General features: G+C 43.3%; 1 protein-coding gene across 8 annotated transcripts in view; it reads left to right on the forward strand.

Annotated features, from left to right (window-relative positions):
* The window catches only part of IRAG1 (inositol 1,4,5-triphosphate receptor associated 1), a 122,414-nt gene that overhangs the window by 80,200 nt on the left and 21,741 nt on the right, over positions 1-20,473 (forward strand). For all 8 annotated transcript variants that reach the window (XM_017500278.2, XM_017500284.2, XM_037728414.1 and 5 more), the window contains 5 exons: positions 4,093-4,216; positions 7,199-7,229; positions 9,414-9,554; positions 10,682-10,813; positions 12,878-13,019. In XM_017500278.2, the coding sequence (XP_017355767.2) occupies positions 4,093-4,216; positions 7,199-7,229; positions 9,414-9,554; positions 10,682-10,813; positions 12,878-13,019 (570 nt within the window). The remainder of the gene's footprint in view (positions 1-4,092; positions 4,217-7,198; positions 7,230-9,413; positions 9,555-10,681; positions 10,814-12,877; positions 13,020-20,473) is intronic.

Here is a 20,473-nt window from a genome sequence, read left to right on the forward strand (position 1 = left end):
TAAATGTAAAAGGGTTTCATGCTCATCACTGGTCCCTTTACCATGGCTCATCTTGCCCAAATTTATTCTGATTTATGTCTCTTTTCACTGGATTTTGTTTTCCAACATTTTCCTAGAAGAGTTCAGAGGTGTTATGTTCCCTGAGTTCTATCACGTTTGAAAAATATGTCTTATTCTTGAAGAACAGCTTGCATGGTTACAAAATTCTTGGGTGACAGTTTTCCTTGGAACTGTGTAGATATTGCTCCATTATATTCAAAGTTATGGAGAGGGCTGGGAGGAGCTAATTTCTAGCACCTCTTAATCTTCACCCTCCCTTGTAGATGTTTGTCTTTTTTTTTTTTTTTTTTTTTTGCATGAAGCATTTGAATATATTTTTTAACATGGTGTGGTCAACCTGAAGGGTTCAACTTTCCCCTCAAGTGAGGAAAATTTTTCTTCTGTTACATCTTTGAATATGTTCTTTGTTCCATTTGTTTTGTTCACTACTTTAGAGACAACATAATGCATAGATGTTCATCAGTGTCTCAACTCCAGGTCCATTATTTTATCTCTATATATTTCAAACTTTCTTTCCTTCTTTGCATTCCTTGTGATTACTCAATCTCTACCACCCTCCTTTAATTCAGTTTGAAGCTATATCTGTTTTATTCCTTCATTTTCCCAATAAATTGGTTGGTTGTATATTTCCCAATTTCTTGATTAGTCCCTTTATTTTGGTCTTCAATTTGTTTTCTTAAATAACAATCATCTTTCATCTTTGCATGATCTTCTCATCCCAATTCTAATTTCTTAATTTTTTTTCAGGTTCTTATTTTTTTTAGAGTCAAAGTATTTGTGGTACATATTTGCACAGAAGTGTACTTTTGCATTTTTTGACGTATTTCTTGCGACTATGTTTCCATCCTCACATCTGTCTCCTGCATGTTTCCCTTTTCCTTCCTTTCTACTTTCCTTCCTCTTTTGGCTATAGTATTTTTGTATAGTTGCCATGCCATCTGTTTTCCTCTTATTTCTTTTTGATTTGCACATTTCTACCTTGATGCCCTTTCCCTAGATATACTGTATTATAGGTTAATTTTTGTTGACTCCTGTCTACCTTGGCTGAGATGTCTTTGCCTTCCCTTTAGTGCTTTAGTTGAGGAGCATATATTTTATATTTGTTTTGTTACTGCCTGGGTGGTGGGGAAAAGGGGAAGTTAAGATAGAGATGTTTGTAGAATTGGTTTCTGCTCTTTTTCCATAACTCTGTTCATAGTCCAAAACATGAGTTTGTTATACCAAATTGGGGGCATATTTTATTCCTTTGGAGGTGGTTAGTAGTGGGTTTCAGATTATTTCACCAATTTAGGTTGGAATTGTAGAGACAAGCTGTTGGTGAGTTTATTTTCCAGACTTGACCCAGTGCTTCCCAACAGCCACTCATTCCTCTACCAGGAAAGGAAGGAAAAGAGATAATCCATGGAATTTAGCCACTGTTTTTCAGGAGCTGGGGGAAAACATGGTGGTTGGGGCTTTCCATTTTGTCTCCTGCCATTCATTCCTTCAGAGGGGCATGTTTTATTTACTTTATCTTTAGTCTTTCTTCCTGGCAAATCCCTTCATGTCATTCAAGATAATCCACTCTGATAGAATACGGTAAGATCATTCTGCCTTCGTTCTCTTCTCATCAGTAAGAAAAGCAAAATGACAGGCAGCCCAGGCAGTTTTTCCCTCTTTGAAATGTTGGTAAGATGGAATGGAGAACCTTCTATTCTAGGGAAACTTTCTGAATCTCCTCTGACAACTGCCTACTTGCCTCCTCCGTCCCTTTCCCTCTCTATTCTGTGGTATTGTACTCTTTGTAAGAATTTTTTCTCTCCCATCTTCCTTTCCATATTGATTCTTTGAAGAAGAAGAATAAGGCATTATTATGGATGGGAGCTCTAAGTTTATTTCTAGTAATTTTGATCTGTATCTCGTCATTATTTTGTGGGGGGGGAGTTGGGAATGGAGTTTCACTCTTGTTTCCCAGGCTGGAGTGCAATGGTGCAATCTTGGCTCACGGCAACCTCCGCCTCCTGGGTTCAAGCAGTTCTCTTGCCTCAGCCTCTCAAGTAGCTGGGATTACATGCATGCATCACCACGCCTGGCCAATTTTATATTTCTAGTAGAGATGGGGTTTCTCCATGTTGGTCAGGCTGGTCTTGAACTCCCAACCTCAGGCGATCTGCCTGCCTCAGCCTCCTAAAGTGCTGGGATTACAGGCGTGAGCCACCTCGCCCAGCCTCTAGTCACTATTTTAAGACTATTGCCTTTTCTCGTATTTTAGAGTTTCTGGTATGTTTTTTATTGGTTTTGAAATTTTTTGTTAATTTGGTTGAATTCAGGAGGAAGGTGGTTGGTTCCTGGGATCCACCAATTCTGGCATTACCCTTCGGGCACTATTTTGGGAAACTTTTCCATGCAAAAACCCTGGTATGGATTTCACTTCATTATTAGACCTCATATCCTATAGCTATAGGATCATCCTATAGCTATCTCAGGAGCTTGCTGCTCAATTGACTCTCTGTTGAGTGTGATAGGGATACATACATAAAGGCAGAATGATGCCAGACGTGCCACAGGGTTTACCATGGAAACCTTGTCAGAGAGCAGTAAATGCCAGGACAGAACCAGAGAGGTGACAGGTAGCTAAGAGAACTTCTCGTTCAATCTTATATCCAAAGAAAAATTGCTGACTAACCCATCTCTGACAGAGGATCCTCCAGCTTACTTGGATACCTTGAGTACCAAGGAATCCATGCCTACCATTTTGTTATTGGCAAGCTCAAAGTATTTAAACATTTTTTACCTTGAGCCAAACTAGATATCCTCTTGTCTGCCTTGGTGAGGCTTCTTTCTATTCACATGATTCCCAATCTTAATTCTTTAGATGGCTACAACTGTGCCTATAGTCCTTGTCTCTAGCCTAGCCTAGGATCCCAGAAAATGATTGAGCAGGTTGGAAAGCTGCTAGGTTAAAATCCATGAGAAAAAGTAAAACGTGGATAAATATGAAGTTCTGCATGAAAATGGAAAGTAACCAATGTACAGGACAAGGATACCTGATTTGGCTCAACTAAGCAGGTTGAGAGTTTTGCTTAATGCCAAGTGCACTGTAAGCCCATAGTCAGGCACACAAAATCTATGCTGCATGAATAGCAAACATCAATGCCAGGGATATTTACCAAAGTCTTTCTGTGCTAAGAGCTTGTTAGAGAACATCTGAGCCTCTGGGACAGCAACAAACCAGAATGTGTGTGGGAATGGGACGATGTCTCGAGGTTATGGGCCACAGTGGACCACAATGAACTGTTGCAAAAAGGAGCTAGAGTCTGGAGAAGCTTCAGAGAGGCGCAGGAGCTGTTTTCAAACAGGGGAAAGATTTATGAAGAAGAGAATACTTGTTTTTTTCATTCCTTCTTCAAAGCCCAGACCCAAGGTAGTTTTAGAAGGTTAAAAAAACAAAAACAAAAAAAAAAAAACAACTGTTCATTGGCTCTGTTGACTAGGAGTAGGCATTTATGTTTCTGAGATCTGTAAAAGATCTAGCAACCTTAGGTCTATGCTGGAAAATCTCTTATCTATGGGGTATGGAACAGATGCTGATTTCTAAGTAGGATACAGAATATGAAACATTTGAATTTATCCAAGGAGGAATAATTGAACAACAGGTCTCCTGAGAAACCTGCCAAAGAGCAGGTTTTCTTCCCAAATATTATAGCCAAACAGCCAACCAGCTTCCAATTGCCAGCTTAGTACAATGGGAAGCAAAGGGAAGAACATAACATTTGAAGCAGGTAGGCCTTGGTTTAAAGTCGGGCCAGGCCATTTGCCAGTTCTGTAACCTTGAGCAAGTGACTTAACCTTACTGAGCCTTGGTTTATCCACATGTAAAATGAGATGACTAAATTCTAGCTCATTGTGAGGATAATATAACAATTAAAAAGCCCTTAACGTAGAACTAGATACTTATAAATGTTAAAGCTCTTCCTTGCCCCCTGAAGCTAGCTGCCAACAGTACTACTGTGATTTCAAAGAGACATTTTATAAGTAAGCACTTTTTTTCAGGGCTTCCTTCTGAACTCTCCCCAGCTATTGAGGAAGAAGAGTCAAAGAGTGGCTTAGACGTCATGCCTAATATTTCTGATGTGCTGCTGCGCAAACTGCGGATCCACAAGAGTCTCCCTGGAAGGTAAAATCGAGATGTGCGTTACAGAAGACCCTGTACTGAGTGGCCCCTGTGTTGGATTCTAGGTGGGACACAGAGGAAGACCAGTCTTCATTCTTGACCCCAGAAGGGCCAAAGTCCAATTGTCTAGATAGGAATAATGTATTCAAAACAAAAAGACTAACGAAAACACCCAGGCTGGGTGTTTTCAACTCAAAGACCAGGTGGGATTCTTAGGTGGGCACAACTCCTGAAGGCATGAGCGTCACAAGAAGCTCGTGGCAGCAGAAAATGGGATTTGGGCTAGCAGACGTGGGTTTCAATCCCAGATATACCATTTACCCATGACTAGTTAAGTTTTTAAAAAACATTTGTAGAGATAGGGTCTTCCTATGTTGCCCAAGATAATCTTGAACTCCTAGCCTCATGTAATTCTTCCACCTCAGCCTCCCAAAGTACAAATAATATCTGAGTAACCAAATGAATGATTTGAAAGAGTAAAATTGGTAGAAAGACCATAAAATAGGGCACATCTAGAGAATTGCATGAGAATGGAACGTTGGGTAGGAGGTCAAGGAAGACCTCTGCGGTAAAGTAATAATTTGAGATGTGAAAATGATAAATGACAAAAAAAAAAGCCACTCATGCAAGGATTTTGGTAAGATTTACAGAGGAAAAAAATTGTAGTTTTAATACATACTGCTGAAACAACTTCACAAAAGTGTGAAGGTGGACCCCTACCTCACACAAAACACACAAATTAACTCATAATGGATCACAGACCTAACTGTCAGAACACTATAAAACTCTTCAAAGAAAAAATATAAGTAAGTCTTCATGTCTTTGGATTTTTTAGATACAGCACCAAATACACAAGAGACAAGATTTAAAAAATAAATAGTACTTCCTCAAAATAAAAACTTTTTGTGCTGCAAACAATGCCAAGAAAGACACTCATGCCTCCCTGAGCTGTACCCACTAAGAATCTCACCTGATCTTTGAGCTGAAAACACCCACCCAGCTGAAAAAGCAGCCCACAGAATAAAATATTTGCAAATCGCTTATCTGAAAAGGAACTTGTTTCTAGAGCATATAAAGAAGTCTTACAACTCAATAAAAAGATAACCAAGTTTTCAAAATGGGGAAAGGATTTAAATAGACATTTCTTCAGAGAAGATATACAAATGGCCACATGAAAAGATGCTCTGTCCTTTTAGAGGCTCACAGTTATGCCCTCAGGTACCTGTGCCCATTTATAAGGCACAGCTCCCCGCAAAAATGCCATGTGGCTTCTTTGCCTAAATCACACTTCTCTGAGTCCTCAGAGTCCCCCTCACACCCCGCTTTTTTTATAAGGTGGGTATGTTCTAACTGGGTGGGGTGGCTCACACACCTATAATCCCAGCACTTTGTAGGCCAAGACAAGAGGATCACTTGAGGCCAGGAGCTCAAGACCAGCCTGGGCAACAGAGTGAAACTCCATTTCCACAAAAAGTAAAAATAAATTAGCCAAGTATAGTGGCATGCCCATAGTCCCAGCTACTCTGGTGGCTGAGGCAGGAGGATTGCTCAAACCCAGGAGTTCAAGGCTGCAGTAAGCCATCTCTGCAGTGATCCTGCCACGGCACTCAAGCCTGGGCAGCAGAGTAAGACCTGTCCCCAAAAATAAATAAATAAAAATAAGGTGGGTGTGTTCTATAGCAAAAAAGCAGAATGTGAGTCATTGAAATCGAAAAATGTTTGCTTTATAATTTATGAAAATATGTACATTTCACATAATATCCCGACAACCCAGGAGTCAGAAATAAACTTGGCAAGTTTTGCTAAATCATTTAAATCATACATGTATGCTGTAGATGACAGTTAAGGCGAGGGCCTGATGGGTGGAGTTGTGACAAGAACTGTAAGCGTCAAACATCCCTGCAGTTGTTTGTCCCATGTTCTGGACTCTGCTGACTTCATGGCCATGGGGTCTTGTCACATCATCCTGACAGGAAGGCACTCATATTTCTCCCTAGGGGTGAGAACCAGCCTCTTGCAGAGATGGCTGACCCCTACCTTTGCTCTTGGGGTTCCTTCGCACCTGTTCAAGAGAGGAAGCTGTGTTTCCTGAGAAGCTTATCGATGGCACGCTCTGTTGCCAAGTTCTGTGACACTGGTAGGACCCCTCCCAGGCCTCCCTGCCCCAGCACAGGAAAGGGCCTGTGCATTATTTACATTGGGCTTCAGATAGGGCCAGCTTTACTTACCAGCAAGAGAAGTAGCAGCAGCAACACTGAGTGGACTGCAGATGCAGGGACTGCCTATGGCTGGAGAGCCCCGGCTGTGGGAACCACACAGACAGGGAACCGCTTAAAAGGACGCCTCTGTGTCATCTGGGGCTTTCTCGCCACTCTGACTCTAGCCATCAGAAGTTCTTGCTGTGGAGAAGAATCCTGGCCACTCTCTCCTACCATTTATTCTCTGCCCACATGCACCTTTGTCACGGCCCTCAGAGACGGAGGAGGGTGAGGCTTTGCAGATCTGGGTGGATATCCCCAGAACAACTATAATGGACATAGATGTGTATGAGTTATGAAGTCCTTATCACATGCATTTTCTTATTTCTCATAGCAAGGCTGTGAGTTCGTCGTTAACATGAACAGGTCACATTTCCTGAGAGCCATATATTTATGCATACAAACACATATACATACATACATGAGTACATATAGTGCTTATAATACTTCTGCAACTTAGGTGATATGATTCCCATTTTACAGATGAGCAAGCGGAGGCTTAGAGAGATTAAGTAACTTGTCCAAAGTCACATTGATAATCGTGGCACTATGAGAGTCAGGATCTCCCAGGTGACAGAGCTCAGGCAAGGGGACATTGCATCTTTTCAGTCTCAGCAACGCAGCTTACTCCACCCCTGGAAACACACGGTCTGCTGGTCATTCAGAGTCACCTTTGGGTTTATTGACTACGCTGCTTAAAGTTTAATTGTGTGTTTTCCTTTCACAGCGCCCCTCCACTCACTGAAAAGGAAGTTGAGGTAAGTGACTCAAGTGCGTTTTCAAATTTAGTGCCTGTGCTTGACTGGACTTATTCAAAACAATCCTTCCTCCAGACTCTGGCCCTGACATTTTTAGACAAAAACGAGAAAGTGACTGTGTGGTAATATGAACATTCATGACCGGCCCTCTTGAACCACTGCGGCCTCCATTCCCACTCCGTTCGTGGAAGATTTTGACAAATTTGGGCAGAGGGGAGAAGGTAGTTGGAAATTTTACATTCCTGTAGGCATTGTTTATATTCTTTAAATGTATAACTTAGGTATACAAAGTCAGCTGGGAGCCTGCAGAATTGTATCAAATTTATTTCAAAATTACTGAAAAATGGTCAGATTACAAGTTCTAAGCTTTGGTTTAGTGGGAAAGGGGGCTGGCCTCAGGGTTTCAGCTATAAGAATGCCAGCTCAGCGGAGGCAGAGGGCTGTGCTGTCAGCAGTCTGGCCTTCCCCGTTTCCTCAGGGGCCTCCTTGTCCCAGCAGGGTTGTGAGTGAACTGAGAGGACTCTGCATTTCATTCTGTGGTGGACAAAGAGACCTTATGGGTGAAACAGTGAGAACTGCTAATGTGGACCAGATAAGCAGAGGAAGACAGACAGTATGAAGTATCTACCACAGATAGTATCAACAATTTTCCCGCAGCCCAGGCACTTACAGTCCATAACGCACGCACAGCCATCCTTTCAGTTGACCTTCCCAGCAGCTCTGAAAAGCAGGTGGAGCAGGAATTAGCACAAAGGAGAAAATTGAGTAAATAAACACACCAAGTTTCTAGATACTATACTTAGCAAAATCGAGACCTAGATTCAAGTGTTCTCATTGAATTCAGAGCTCTTTATGTCTCACTGCTGTTAAGGGATTAATCAAGGTATAGAAAATTAATCATTGAGCATTATTCATAGACTTGACCAAGGCTGGGTAAGGCAGAAAATTTCTAGCACTGGGCTCTGAGCTCAAAGCCCACCCACTGACATTTGTGAAGATGGACCATGGGTAGTTTGTTTAATGTCCAAAAATCCTGATTGCAGAGATATATATTTATGGACACAGCTCTCAGCACGGTGGAAATAAAACAGGCTTTCAAATCAGATAGTCCAAGGTTAAATCCTGACTCCATTATCCCTGTGTCACCTTGAACAAGTTAATGACCTTTCTGGTCTTGGCCTCTTTACCCATAAACAGGTGTAACACTCCCCACTCCAGAGGGTTATTGTGGGGATTACATGAATTTGTAGAATGAATAGCTGTGCTGGCATATAGTAGATGCTCAATAGGGAGTTTTCAATACTGCCATCATCATCATCGGGTCAGTTCTGTGCCTTCAGTTCTCTATCTGGACATGATTGCCTTCCATAGGCCATGTTACATGAACTTCAGAAGCCCCTGTGGTTACTAACCCCGCAGGGTATAAATCTGCTACCACTCAGGGCAGATGATGGCTGTAAAATTGAAGACCACTGCTTCCTTCCTGTGTGAAGTCCCTCTGTCTATTCCTTCTCCCTAGTAGTTTCCTGCTATCCCAGGAATCCCATGTATGATCAATACTACCTTTTAAAATTCTGTTTGTGCAGGCTGAAATTTTGGCATGAAACATTTATTTATTCCGGAAAGCTTATCCTAACAGAATCATATCTGACCTTATTTAATCTCCTGGCAGCTACTTAAAGCTTTTATTGATATAGGATTTGGAATACTCAGACTAGATGCTGCTTGAAGTTTGCTTTAAGTCAACAGTGCTTACATCTCACATGGAGTTTCTTTCAATACAGTATTTTCATGCAAAATCTCCAAAGCCCCTCATGCAATAAATCCAAGCATAAATCCAAATGCTTACACAATTAGCTGCACTGGTCTGAGTTTAACTAAACCCAGATACAGGATGTTATTTTCTTAAAATTCAGTGAAATGCAAAGTGTTATTCTCTTCTCATTTTCTTCGTAAAATACATTTGCCCCCCTGGTTCTGGGAAGGGCCTAGCATGGACCTTGGGTTACTGCTTCACCATCTTTTTTGTGGCTTCCGGTGAAGTGGGCTTTTCACTTGCACGTGGCTGCTTTGGCAGGTGGTTCCAGGGGCTATTGTAAAATGCTCATACGAGAAACACACTGCAGCTTTGCCCTCTGCAGTAACTCCTCCTGGCACCTTGTCTCACACTCTTGTTCCCAACAGAACGTGTTTGTACAACTATCCTTGGCCTTTAGAAATGACAGCTACACCCTGGAATCTAGAATTAGCCAGGCTGAAAGGGAACGCAACCTGACAGAAGAGAACACCGAGAAGGAACTGGAAAACTTCAAGGCTTCCATTGCGGTAATTGTGGAGCTGGGATGTGAGGAGCCCTTGGAGCAGGGACTGTCTCCAAGGGCTATACAGGGTGTCATGTTTCTCTCAGGTACTAAGTACAGTCTCCTGAAGTGAAAAATTGAGGCAAGACTCTGACAGAGTGTTCCTCAGAGAGCTGGGGGAACTGAGGCAGAGATCCCAAAGGCCTGGTTCCCTCAGGGCTGTGGGCAAGGTCTCCAAACCCTTGGGAGCTTCTCAGAAGGGGGCAGCGTGGCCTGGGTGTGACTCCTTCTTTCAGGCCAGCCAGGGATAGCATGTTCACAAGCACCAGAAGAAGCTGTGGCCACGGCCGTGCAGAGGCCACTTCTCTTAGCCTGGATGGGGCCCAGAGCTGGTTTCGTGAGAGCTGAGTCTAGGCTTGGTATGTGTCATAGTCAGTTGGAGTTGCTGTAACAGAGGGCCATAGACTGGGTGGCTTGAACAGCAAACATTTATTTCTCACAGTTCTGGAGGCTGGAAGTCCAAGATCAGGGCACCAGCACGGTCGGGTTCTGGTGAGGACCCTCTCTGGCTCGCAGACTACCGCCTTTTCATTATACCCTGACATGGCGGAAAGAGAACAGAACTCTCTGGGGCCCCTTTTATAAGAGCAATAATTCTATTCACAGGGGCTCTACCCTCATGACCTAATCACCTCACCCAGGCCCCACTTCACTATCACACTAAAGAGTTAGGATGTATTCCCCCAAAAGTCAGCAGATGACTGTGGGGGGGGGGACAAAAACATTTAGTCCGGTGGTCCCCAAGCCCTGGGCCGGGCCGCAAACCAGTACTGAACCATGGCCTGTTAGGAACTGGGCTGCACGGCGGGTGAGCTGCCTGAGAGCATAACCTCCTGAGCTCTGCCTCCTGTCGGATCAGCAGCACCGTTCCATTCCCATAGGATCACAAACCCTATTGAGGACTGTGCCTGCAAGGGATCTAGGTGGTGCCCTCCTTATGAGAATCTAATGATCTGAGGTACAGTCCCCACCAGGTCTGTGGAAAAATTGTCTTCCATGAAACCGGTCCCTGATGCCGAAAAGGCTGGGGACTGCTGATTTAGTCCATAACGTTATTTGAAGATCCCAGGTGATGCTCCTACTCCTCTTCAGTCCTCAGCTTCACTCTGGCACCACTGTGAGCACCGGGAGACCTACCAGAAGTTACTGGAGGACATTGCTGTCCTGCACCGCCTGGCTGCCCGCCTCTCCAGCCGAGCTGAGGTGGTGGGCGCCATCCGCCAGGTGAGCCTCTCCAGCCCCCAGCCTTGCTGACTCTGCTCTACCTACGTTAAGTAGAGAAATCACCGGAGCAGTGGCAACTACAGATACCACTTGGAGATGGCTTCCTCTGGGCCAGACATCCTATGTACATCATTTCGGTATTATTCAGAGTATTTTTAGCAGACCACTGAACCCTCAAGATGCTTTGTGGAAAAAGTTCTCCATGGATGCACAAGCTGGAGGATTACTGCATACTCTCTTTCTTTCTTGGAAATTTCTAACACATTGGCCTAATCAAGGCTTTAAGAAGTCCTGTGGTGGAAAAGGCTGTTCACTTTACCTACATAGTTCCCCAATGTATTTCACTGAAGAATTCCCCCCACACCCCTCTATTTCATTTTTCTCAAAAAATACCTATTCAACTCCCATGGAGCTAGTATTCGACAAAACTTGCTTTAGGAAAAACTGCTTTGTCTCATTAAATCCACCCAGCAGCCCTATACATATCCTGTTTCCCAGAGGAAGATGCAGAGTCTCCGAAGGTAAAAGTGCTCGTGAGTGGCAGAGCGGGGCACAGGCCCAGGTCTGTTTCTCTCTTGGCCACTTTGAAGTCCCGAAGCACACAGAGCACTGCCCTGGCCCCGCACGTGGTAGCAGGAGCGCACTGCCCCACTTCCAGTCCTGGCTCCACCCTTCATTTGCGGTGTGACCTTGGGCTACTTACCGAGGTCTCTCTGCTTCAGTCTTTTCAAGTGTAAAATGAGGATGGTCACAGTATCTGCCACGGAGGGTTGCTGCCGTGCTTGTAAACCATTTGGATATTGTTATTACTGTTGCTATGACATGAATCTGTGTCCTGCTGCTCTGGTTACACGAGAGGAGGTTCCTGGGGTAGTGAAGCCTGAGCAGTTCCTGGTAAATAAAAGGAGGACCAGCCACTGGGCCGTCCCACCCTGTGTCCCTCAGGACAAGGACACCTGACTCAGCAGTGGTGCCCAGTAAGTCACTCCAGCTGGGAGTAGTAACACAGGAGGACTCTAGAGAAGTGGCTGGTCTCAGCCCCGCATGGCTGTGCGACCTGTTCCCTGAAGCCACTAGGTATGTCCCTCTGTGGCCAGGCAGGGTCTCAGCTAGATCCTCTGAGGGATCTAAGCGGGGTGTGAGCAGAGAGAAATTGTTCTCGTTGTCTGCAGGCTTCCCACACGCATACCTCAGCCCACCTGCCACTCATGCTGTCTGCTCCGTTCTCCTAATGGCTCCCTCGTCCTGGCTCCCATGCCTCTGTCTTTGCCTTCCTCTCTGGCTCCCCGGGGTCAGGTCAGGCTTTATCCTGTCTTTCCCTGCCGCTCTCACTCCACCAGACTGCCACCAGTTTCACTCCCTTGAGTCCCATACCTGTGACCTGATGATGTTACTCTCTTACTTTAAGGGAGATATTCAATGGCTCCCCTTTTCCTTCAGGATAAATGCAAATTCCTTTGTCTAGCATTCAAGGTCCTTCACAACCCAGACTTACGAATAGACCCAACTGCTTGCTGATTCCTACATAGGTAGGAGGGCCTGCAGTGTCTGGGCTTTCTGGACAGCCCTGGTTTATGTCGATTGTCCCAGCGTAATTTGTCATAGTGCCTTTCTTTGCTCTCCAGAGGACTCCTGTCCAGAGGATAAATCCTCATCTACATATAAGCCCTTTGCTGCCCTGCCTCTAGACTCCTCTTGGAGTTCCCTGGCCTGAATGCTCTGTCCCTCCTGCCCTGGTCTATGTGCCCAGATGCTGCTCACATCCCCATATCCACTTAATTCCATCTCCATGAAGCCTCCCCTGACCCGTTCTCTGCAAGCAGAAACAACTCTCCTTTACCTCTCATCTCCTGCAGTGTGGTGGCTGTGCTTTTCTATTCTCCCTGAGCGCAGTGCTGAGTCTACCTCTCAGCTCACATGGCAGACAGCAAACTCTTCGGAGGGCAGAGTCTTGTCCCTGTGTCCATTCGATTCTCCTAGCCCAGACCCTAGCTCAGAGCAAATAAGTGCCGATGGAGGCTTTCTTCCAATAGCCTCATGTACTCACACACTTCTTGCCTGCAGGAAAAGCGCATGTCGAAAGCAACAGAAGTGATGATGCAGTATGTGGAGAATCTAAAGAGGACGTATGAGAAGGACCATGCGGAGCTCATGGAGTTTAAAAAGCTTGCAAATCAGAACTCAAGCCGCAGCTGTGGCCCCTCTGGTAAGGACTTAGGCCCCTGCCCCATCTTGGCCCTATGATGTTGGGAACCAGCCCAACCCTGGGCATGGGTGCCCGTGTCCCAGCAGTGATGAGGGAATGAGAAAAGAAATAAAGACAAAGACACAAGAATAGAATTTTACAGCATGGGTCCAGGAGTCCAACCACTCTCCCATTTACTAGGTAAATTATCTTGTTAATTTTGCAGGCTGTGGAGAGGGGGGTTGAGGAGGAGGCTAGCCAGAGGAAGAGCATGTGTCTGCAGCATTCAATGGCAAAACATAGTTCTCCTAAGAAATGCTAACTAAGGGCACTGAGATTTTAGCACCCATTGTCTATCCAGGTGTTCTGGCAAGAGAGGTGCAGCAGGTAAGGATAAGGCGCCATAGGGTCTGACCACACACAGTGCATCAAGGGGCTTTTATCTCCCAAGAATTGTGGTCACAGAGCCATCGGAATTGCTCCGTATTGTGAGAACATAAGCAGAGCCTGTGGCCTTCCGGTGTTCTCTTCTGACCTTACCAGCTCCCATCTGCAAAGACCCTTCAAAGTCTTGTGAGCAGAGATTGCATTACTTCCCAGAATCTTTTGCATAAGCTCCCTTGACAAGATCCTCACACAAACTGTATGTTGTGAAGAGTTGTGGGACCGAAGCAGTTTTTTCTGCTCTGTAACCACACCGTAGTGTTCTGCAGTGACAGGGCGCTCTCAGATGGTCTTTGCCATAGGCCTCCTGTTACCGCTTGATTTCTGCTTTTATTTTACTGCACCATAGTTCGGATATGATCCATGGCACAAATCTCAGTGTACTAAAAGCAAAGCAAGCTTGTAATCATTTAACTGTAAGTAACACAGGTCTGCCCCTGGCCATCTCTTCCCACACTACAAGGTGAGAGCTCTTGCCTAGGATTAGAGCTGTCAGAGCAGCCCAGGACTTATTTTCAGTTGGGCAAGACTCCTTGCCCCTGGCCAGTACTGCCCATAGGGGCCTCCCAGCAGCTGCTTCAGTGGGCCTGGCAGGGTAGTCTGGAACCAGGAAACATGAGCATTCCCAAAGTGACTTCCTAACTCCCAGAGCAATAAATGACAGTGGCTGACCACAATACAAAGCCCACAGGCCTCAAGAGCTCTTGGACTTACAGGGTCTGGGAGTGACCCTAGACCCTATAAGTCTGTGCTTTGGGACCCCGTTTTAGGCAGCACATGTGAAGGAATTTGGGCCTTATTGTGGAAAACATTAGGGATCCAACCAATGATTTTAATCAAGAAAATGACTTGATCATATATGTAGTTTAAGAAGACTTCCTTTAACTGTGGTGTGGCAATTACATTGTTGGGACAAACCAGGGACAGGAAACCCCATGAAGATGTTCTTGTAACAGTCCAGGTAAGCGGTGAAACCTGGGCAGTTAGGGTGGAGTGAGAGTCTGGTGAAGATGTTACTGAGAAAAACAGCAGACTCGTGGATAAGACAAATGTTTCAAAGAAATGCTCTTGTTTAGAAGTTCTATACGAATTGCTGTAGGAGCACAGAGGAGGGGCCGCCTGATTCTGCCTTGAAGGGAGACAAGGAGGGCTTCAAACAGGGAGGCTATCTGGTCGGTGTTTTAAAGTAAAAATAGGAGTTCTCCAGCCAACAGAGGAAGATACATCCCGAGTGGAGAAAGTATCATGGACAAAGGTGTGGAGGTTGAGGGTGAAAAGAAGTTGAAACAAACAGTTTGCCATAGTGGCAGTGTTGGGTGTGGTAGTGACAGGTTGAAACTGAGACTTGGAAGACTGGGGCCATATGCCAGGCCACGATAGCAATTTAAGCCCCTAGGCAACAGGGAGTCATTGGTAAGTTTACACCACGTGACGTAATCAGGCTTTGTTTTTAGATTATTCTGACTTCAGTGGACAATATATTGGAGTTGTGCAAAAGGCAAGGTCAAGAGAGACGAGTTGGGAGGCTGTTTCTCAGTCCAGGAGGAAGAGGTTGGTGCCTTGGACCAGATCTCTTCATGGGCACTGTCAGGGTTTGGACTCTGGCTGATGAAGGTGGCTAGCAGGAGAAAACAGACCCTTTAGCAACAGGAATCCCTGTGGAATGCAAACATCCGTGTTACCAAGAGCTGGAGGAGGGAAAGTACAGAAAGTATAACAGATGGAGAAACCTTTATAAACAGGAGGTTTCACTAGTTTCCTGGAGAATATCAGTGACACGTCCCAGAGTCCAAAGGCAACACACACGCATGTTCCAGACTGTCTGCCTTGGATCTGTCAGCAAGGCTCCTGACCCACATGCACCTGGACCTCTAACAAACCATTTTCCATCAGTGGTGGAAGCTGGGGAAGTTGCTTCCAAAGGCATCCTAATGCATGGACTCCTGCATTTATTGCCACACAAGGTTTCCTGCAAACCACCTTACCTAAGATTTATGGGATGAACAGTTACCCTTGAGCCCCATTGATTCATTCTACAGACATTGATTGATCACCTTTGGTTCACCCTATACGATACTGGAATATAGAGGTAACGGGCACACAGTCACAGACCCAAAGGAGCTCCCAACCTTTGGGAAGTCAAGGCAGCATAGCCAGTGCTATGTCAGAAGAAAGCAGACTTCCAAGGAGAGCACACTACAGAGTCCCACGTTCAGTCTAGTGGGGATGAGAAAATGCTCACCATAGGAAAGGTCACAATAGTTGTACGTGTTTTTCCAATATGTGTCCCCACTCCAGTTCTCCCAAGCTGTACCTCAGCTTGGGTTAGGCAGAGGGGCTGTAACCACTCAGCAGTTGTTTCCATAAGATTCTCTGTGACTGTTCCCTAATAGTGTTTGTGTCTTAAGTCTTCACACAACCTCTGCAATATTTGACTATGCCTGGGATTTTGAAGACTACAGTAAATAAAATATCCCTGATTTCAAGGAAGGCGATACATACACTTTAAAAAAAAAAAAACATGTTTCTTTCTGAATATGAAATTTACCAGTTGTCTGCATTTTTTATTATTTCCTTAATGTAGATTTCTAGAAGTATAAATACTAGCTCAGGGGAAAGAAATATTTATAAGGCTCTTAAAGCAAATTATTTTTAAATAACCCATTGATGTTTTCACTGAATGGGTTACAATACTCAATTCACTGTCTGTGCGATTGACACCATCCTTGTTCTTTCTTTTTATAAACACGCATGTCTTCGATAAGCAAAAAAGTCTTATTTTATTGTTTTAATTGTATTTCTTGACCTTTCCAAATGTTTATGAAACATTTGTATTTCTACTTTTTAAAATTCTGTAATTATGACCTTTGCCCACTTGTAAGCTTGGTAGTTTATTAATTTATATGAACTCTTCACATATGAAGAATATTTTATTTGCTATTTTGGCTGACTGGAAAACTTGAACATCTTTTGACCACAAGCACATGTCTACTGGACAAAATAAAGCAAACCTTTGTCTAAAAGAATAGCTGAATCCACAGGAAAAGAAATTGAAATACCCAGATACAAGAAAAGAAAAGAGAACTGAAACCAAGCTGACCCTGCAGCTTCCTTAGGGATGAATGTCAGCCTCAGTTATCTGGGGGCTGAGCTTTCACACTTGCCTGTGATCTGAGAGAAGGCCTGGAACACCTGTGGCAGAGAGGTAACACAGATTCCCACAGAAAGTTAAGGCCTTCCAAGGACAATATCTTCGGATGGAATTTGGATAAGGAAAAAATAATAATCACCAACCAGCAGAGAAATAAGGAAATTTGTTTCACCCTGGGCTTTTGTAGCTTTTTCCTCCCTCAGAGGAAAAGTATGTGGTCACAAAGAGACAGCAGTAATGATGCAATATGCAGAGGATTTGAAAAGGACAGCAAGATGGTACCCCTAAGACATGTCAGAAATAAGCAGAAAAGCACTCTGAGAGACAAACTCTGTACCCAGACACACAGGATTCCTCTAATAAAGCCTCACTGAAGATGAATTCACAATTTAAAATTATAAAATACACAAGGAAACAATTCATCATGAACAAAAATCATCAGGTATATCAAACAATAGGATTATATCTCAACCTCAGAAAATAAAATGATCTGATAATTTTTAAATTATACTTTAAGTTCTGGGGTACATGTGCAGAACATGCAGGCTTGCTACATAGGTATACATGTGCCATTGTGGTTTGCTGCATCCATCACCCCGTCATCTACATTAGGTATGTCTCCTAATTCTATCCCTCCCCTATCCCCCCGCCCCCTGCTACCCCTCCCTTAGCCCCCCAATCCCCAACAGGCCCTGGTGTGTGATGTTCCCCTCCCATGGATGTTCCTTGTGTCCATGTGTTCTCATTCTTCAACACCCACTTATGAGTGACAACATGTGGTGGTTGGTTTTCTGTTCTTGTGTCAGTTTGCTGAGAATGATGGTTTCCAGCTTTATCCATGTCCCTGCAAAGGACATGAACTTGTCCTTTTTTATGGCTGCATAGTATTCCATGGTGTATATGTGTGACATTTTCTTTATCCACTCTGTCATTGATTGGCATTTGGGTTGGTTCCAAGTCTTTGCTATTATAAACAGTGCCACAATAAACATATGTGCATGTGTCTTTATAGTAGAATGATTTATAATCCTTTAAAGATAAGCTTACAATTGTTAGAGGTGGCTGGGTACAGTGGCTCACATCTGTAATCCTAACACTTTGGGAGGCCAAGGTACAAAAATTGCTTGAGGCCAGGAGTTTGAGACCAGCCTACAAAGTGAGCCAACAAAGTGAGACCCTATCTCTACAAAAAATAAAAATCAAAAACAATTAGTTGGATGTGGTGGTGGGCACCTATACTTATAGCTTCTTAGGAGGCTAAGGTGGGAGGATTGCTTGAGCCCAGGAAGTCAAGGCTGCAGTGAGCTGTGATTGTGCCACTGCACGTCATGCTGGGTGACAGAGTGAGACCCTGTCTCTAACAACAGCAAAAATTATTGGAGACATAAAAGAATGGATCAAAAATAGAGAAAAAGAATACAGTTATCAAAGAAGAATAAAATAGAGCTTTTCAAAATGAGGAATAAAGTCATGGAAATTAAAAACTCATGAGTTTAGGTGTGGTAGTTACTATATTTGAGGCTATTCTTCATTATTCCAGATCTTCTTCTTCTGGACACATTTACCCATCTCCTTGAAGTCACAAGGCAAGGCCATGGGACTTGCTTTGGGGAATGAAATGTGAGTAGAAGGACGTGTCACATCTGAGCCTAGGCCTTTAAGAACTAGTATGCAATCTGCCCTGTTTCTTCCTCCTAACATGATAAACATCATTGCTCCAGAATACTAGAAGGCCCATTAGGCTGAGTCCTGAGTGAGGAAACACAGAGCCGAGCATGCCGCAGATGCAGAAGTAGATGGGAATGTGGCATAAGCAAATCAAATCTTCCTTGTTATCAGCCACTAATACTTTGGAGTTGCTTATTATTACTATGCTAGTAAGCTAGTATAACCTAGTTTATCTTTCTTGATTGTAACATTTAAATCAAATTGGGCACAGTTGAAGAAAAATTAGCTAATTTGAAGATAGGTTTAAGAAATTTACCCAACATACAGTTCAGAGAAATAAATTGATTAAAATTATGAAAGAAGCATTGAGATATGGAATATAGGATGTAGAATGAGAAAGTACCAAATACATTTCTTAGGCCATCCTTAAGGAGAAAATCAAGGAAAGAAAATATTTTAAGAAAGAATGGCTGAGGATTTTCCAGAACTAAGCAAAGTCATCAGTCATTGGATTCAGAAAACATAGTGAATTCCAAACAGGAAAAATAAAAATACCCCAAAGAGAAACTGTGGAACAGTAAAGACAAAGGGAAGATCTTAAAAGTCATCAAAGAGAGCAGATTATTTACAAAGAATGACATTTCTCAATGGCAATAATAGAAGAAGGCAATGGAATAATCTCTTAAAAGAACTAAGAGAAAATAACTGTCAACCAAAGAGAACACAAATGGCTAAAGTACCATGCAAGATTGAGGGCTTGGTAAAGACCATTTGGAGACAATAGAGAAAGTTTACCTCTCATAGACCATTGCTGAAAGAACAACTAGAGGATGTACCTAAGGAAGAATGAAATCAAACTCAAACACATGCTCACAAATGTTTGTTGCAGCACTGTTCACAATAGCAAAGACATGGAATCAACCTAAATCCCCATCAATGACAGAGTGGATAAAGAAAATGTGGTACATACACACCATGAAACACTATGCAGCCATAAAAAAGAATTAGATCACCTCTTTTGCAGGGACACAGATGGAGCGGGAGGCACTTATCCTTAGCAAACTAACACGGGAACAGAAAACCAAATCTGCATATTCTCACTAATAAGTGGGAGCTAAACATTGAGTACATATAGCCACAAACATAGGAACAGCAGGTACCAGGGCCCACTTGAGGGTGGAAAGTAGGAGGAGGGAGAGGGGCAGAAAAAATAAATACTGTCTACTAGGCTTAGTACCTGGGTGACGAAACAATCTGTACAACAAATCCTCATGACAAGTTTATGTATACCTGCACATGTACTCCTGAACCGAAATAAAAGTTAAAAAAAAAATTGAGCTCAGAAGAAAGGAGTAGGATACAAGGAATAGTGAACAAAGACATTTGTAAATGTGGATAAATCTAAATAAGCACTCTGTAGAAACCAACAAACATAATAATTTGAGAATACAAAAGCAAGGTGAAATAAAAATACTGGAAAGCAATATAATGAAGAGGGAGAGTTATTGTTTTAAGGTTTATTCAAGAAAAGAATAGAGATCTTGTTTAATTTTAAAGTCAATATGTTCAAAAGTTAAGAGGACACGCTAAAGATTAAAAATAGAATGTGTAATTTCCAAACAAATGTGTAGGGTGAGAGAAGGGATAGAAAAAGTCAATGAATAAAACAAAATAAATAGAAAATATATAATTACATGGTAGACATAAATACAAATATATTAATCACAAGAAATATAACTAGTATAAACCTATTGGTTAGTAGAGAGCCTCAGATTAAATTATGAAAAAAAAAAAAAACAGGCCAGGTGTGATAGCTCATGCCATAATTCCAGCACTTTGGGAGGCCAAGGCAGGCAGATCACTTTAAGTCCAGGAGTTGGAGAACAGCCTGGCCAACATGGCGAAACTCTGTTTCTACTAAAAATACAGGCGTGGTGGCACACATCTGTAATCCCAAAAACTTGGGAGGCTGAGGCACGAGAATCACTTGAACCCAGGAGCCAGAGGTTGTGCCACTAGCCAGGATTGTGCCATGGTACTCCAGCCTGAGTGACAGAGCGAGACTCTGTCTCAATAATAATAACAATGAAAAAACATACAGCTATGTGCTTTTCAAGAGACATAGCAAAAATATATGGATATGTAAGAAGAGAGAGATATGCAGACTAGATAATATTGGTCAAACTGAATTGAGCTAGCAAACACCTTTCTC

This window comes from Cebus imitator, unplaced genomic scaffold (genome assembly GCF_001604975.1).
Source record: "Cebus imitator isolate Cc_AM_T3 unplaced genomic scaffold, Cebus_imitator-1.0 Scaffold265, whole genome shotgun sequence".
Lineage (NCBI taxonomy): Eukaryota > Metazoa > Chordata > Mammalia > Primates > Cebidae > Cebus > Cebus imitator.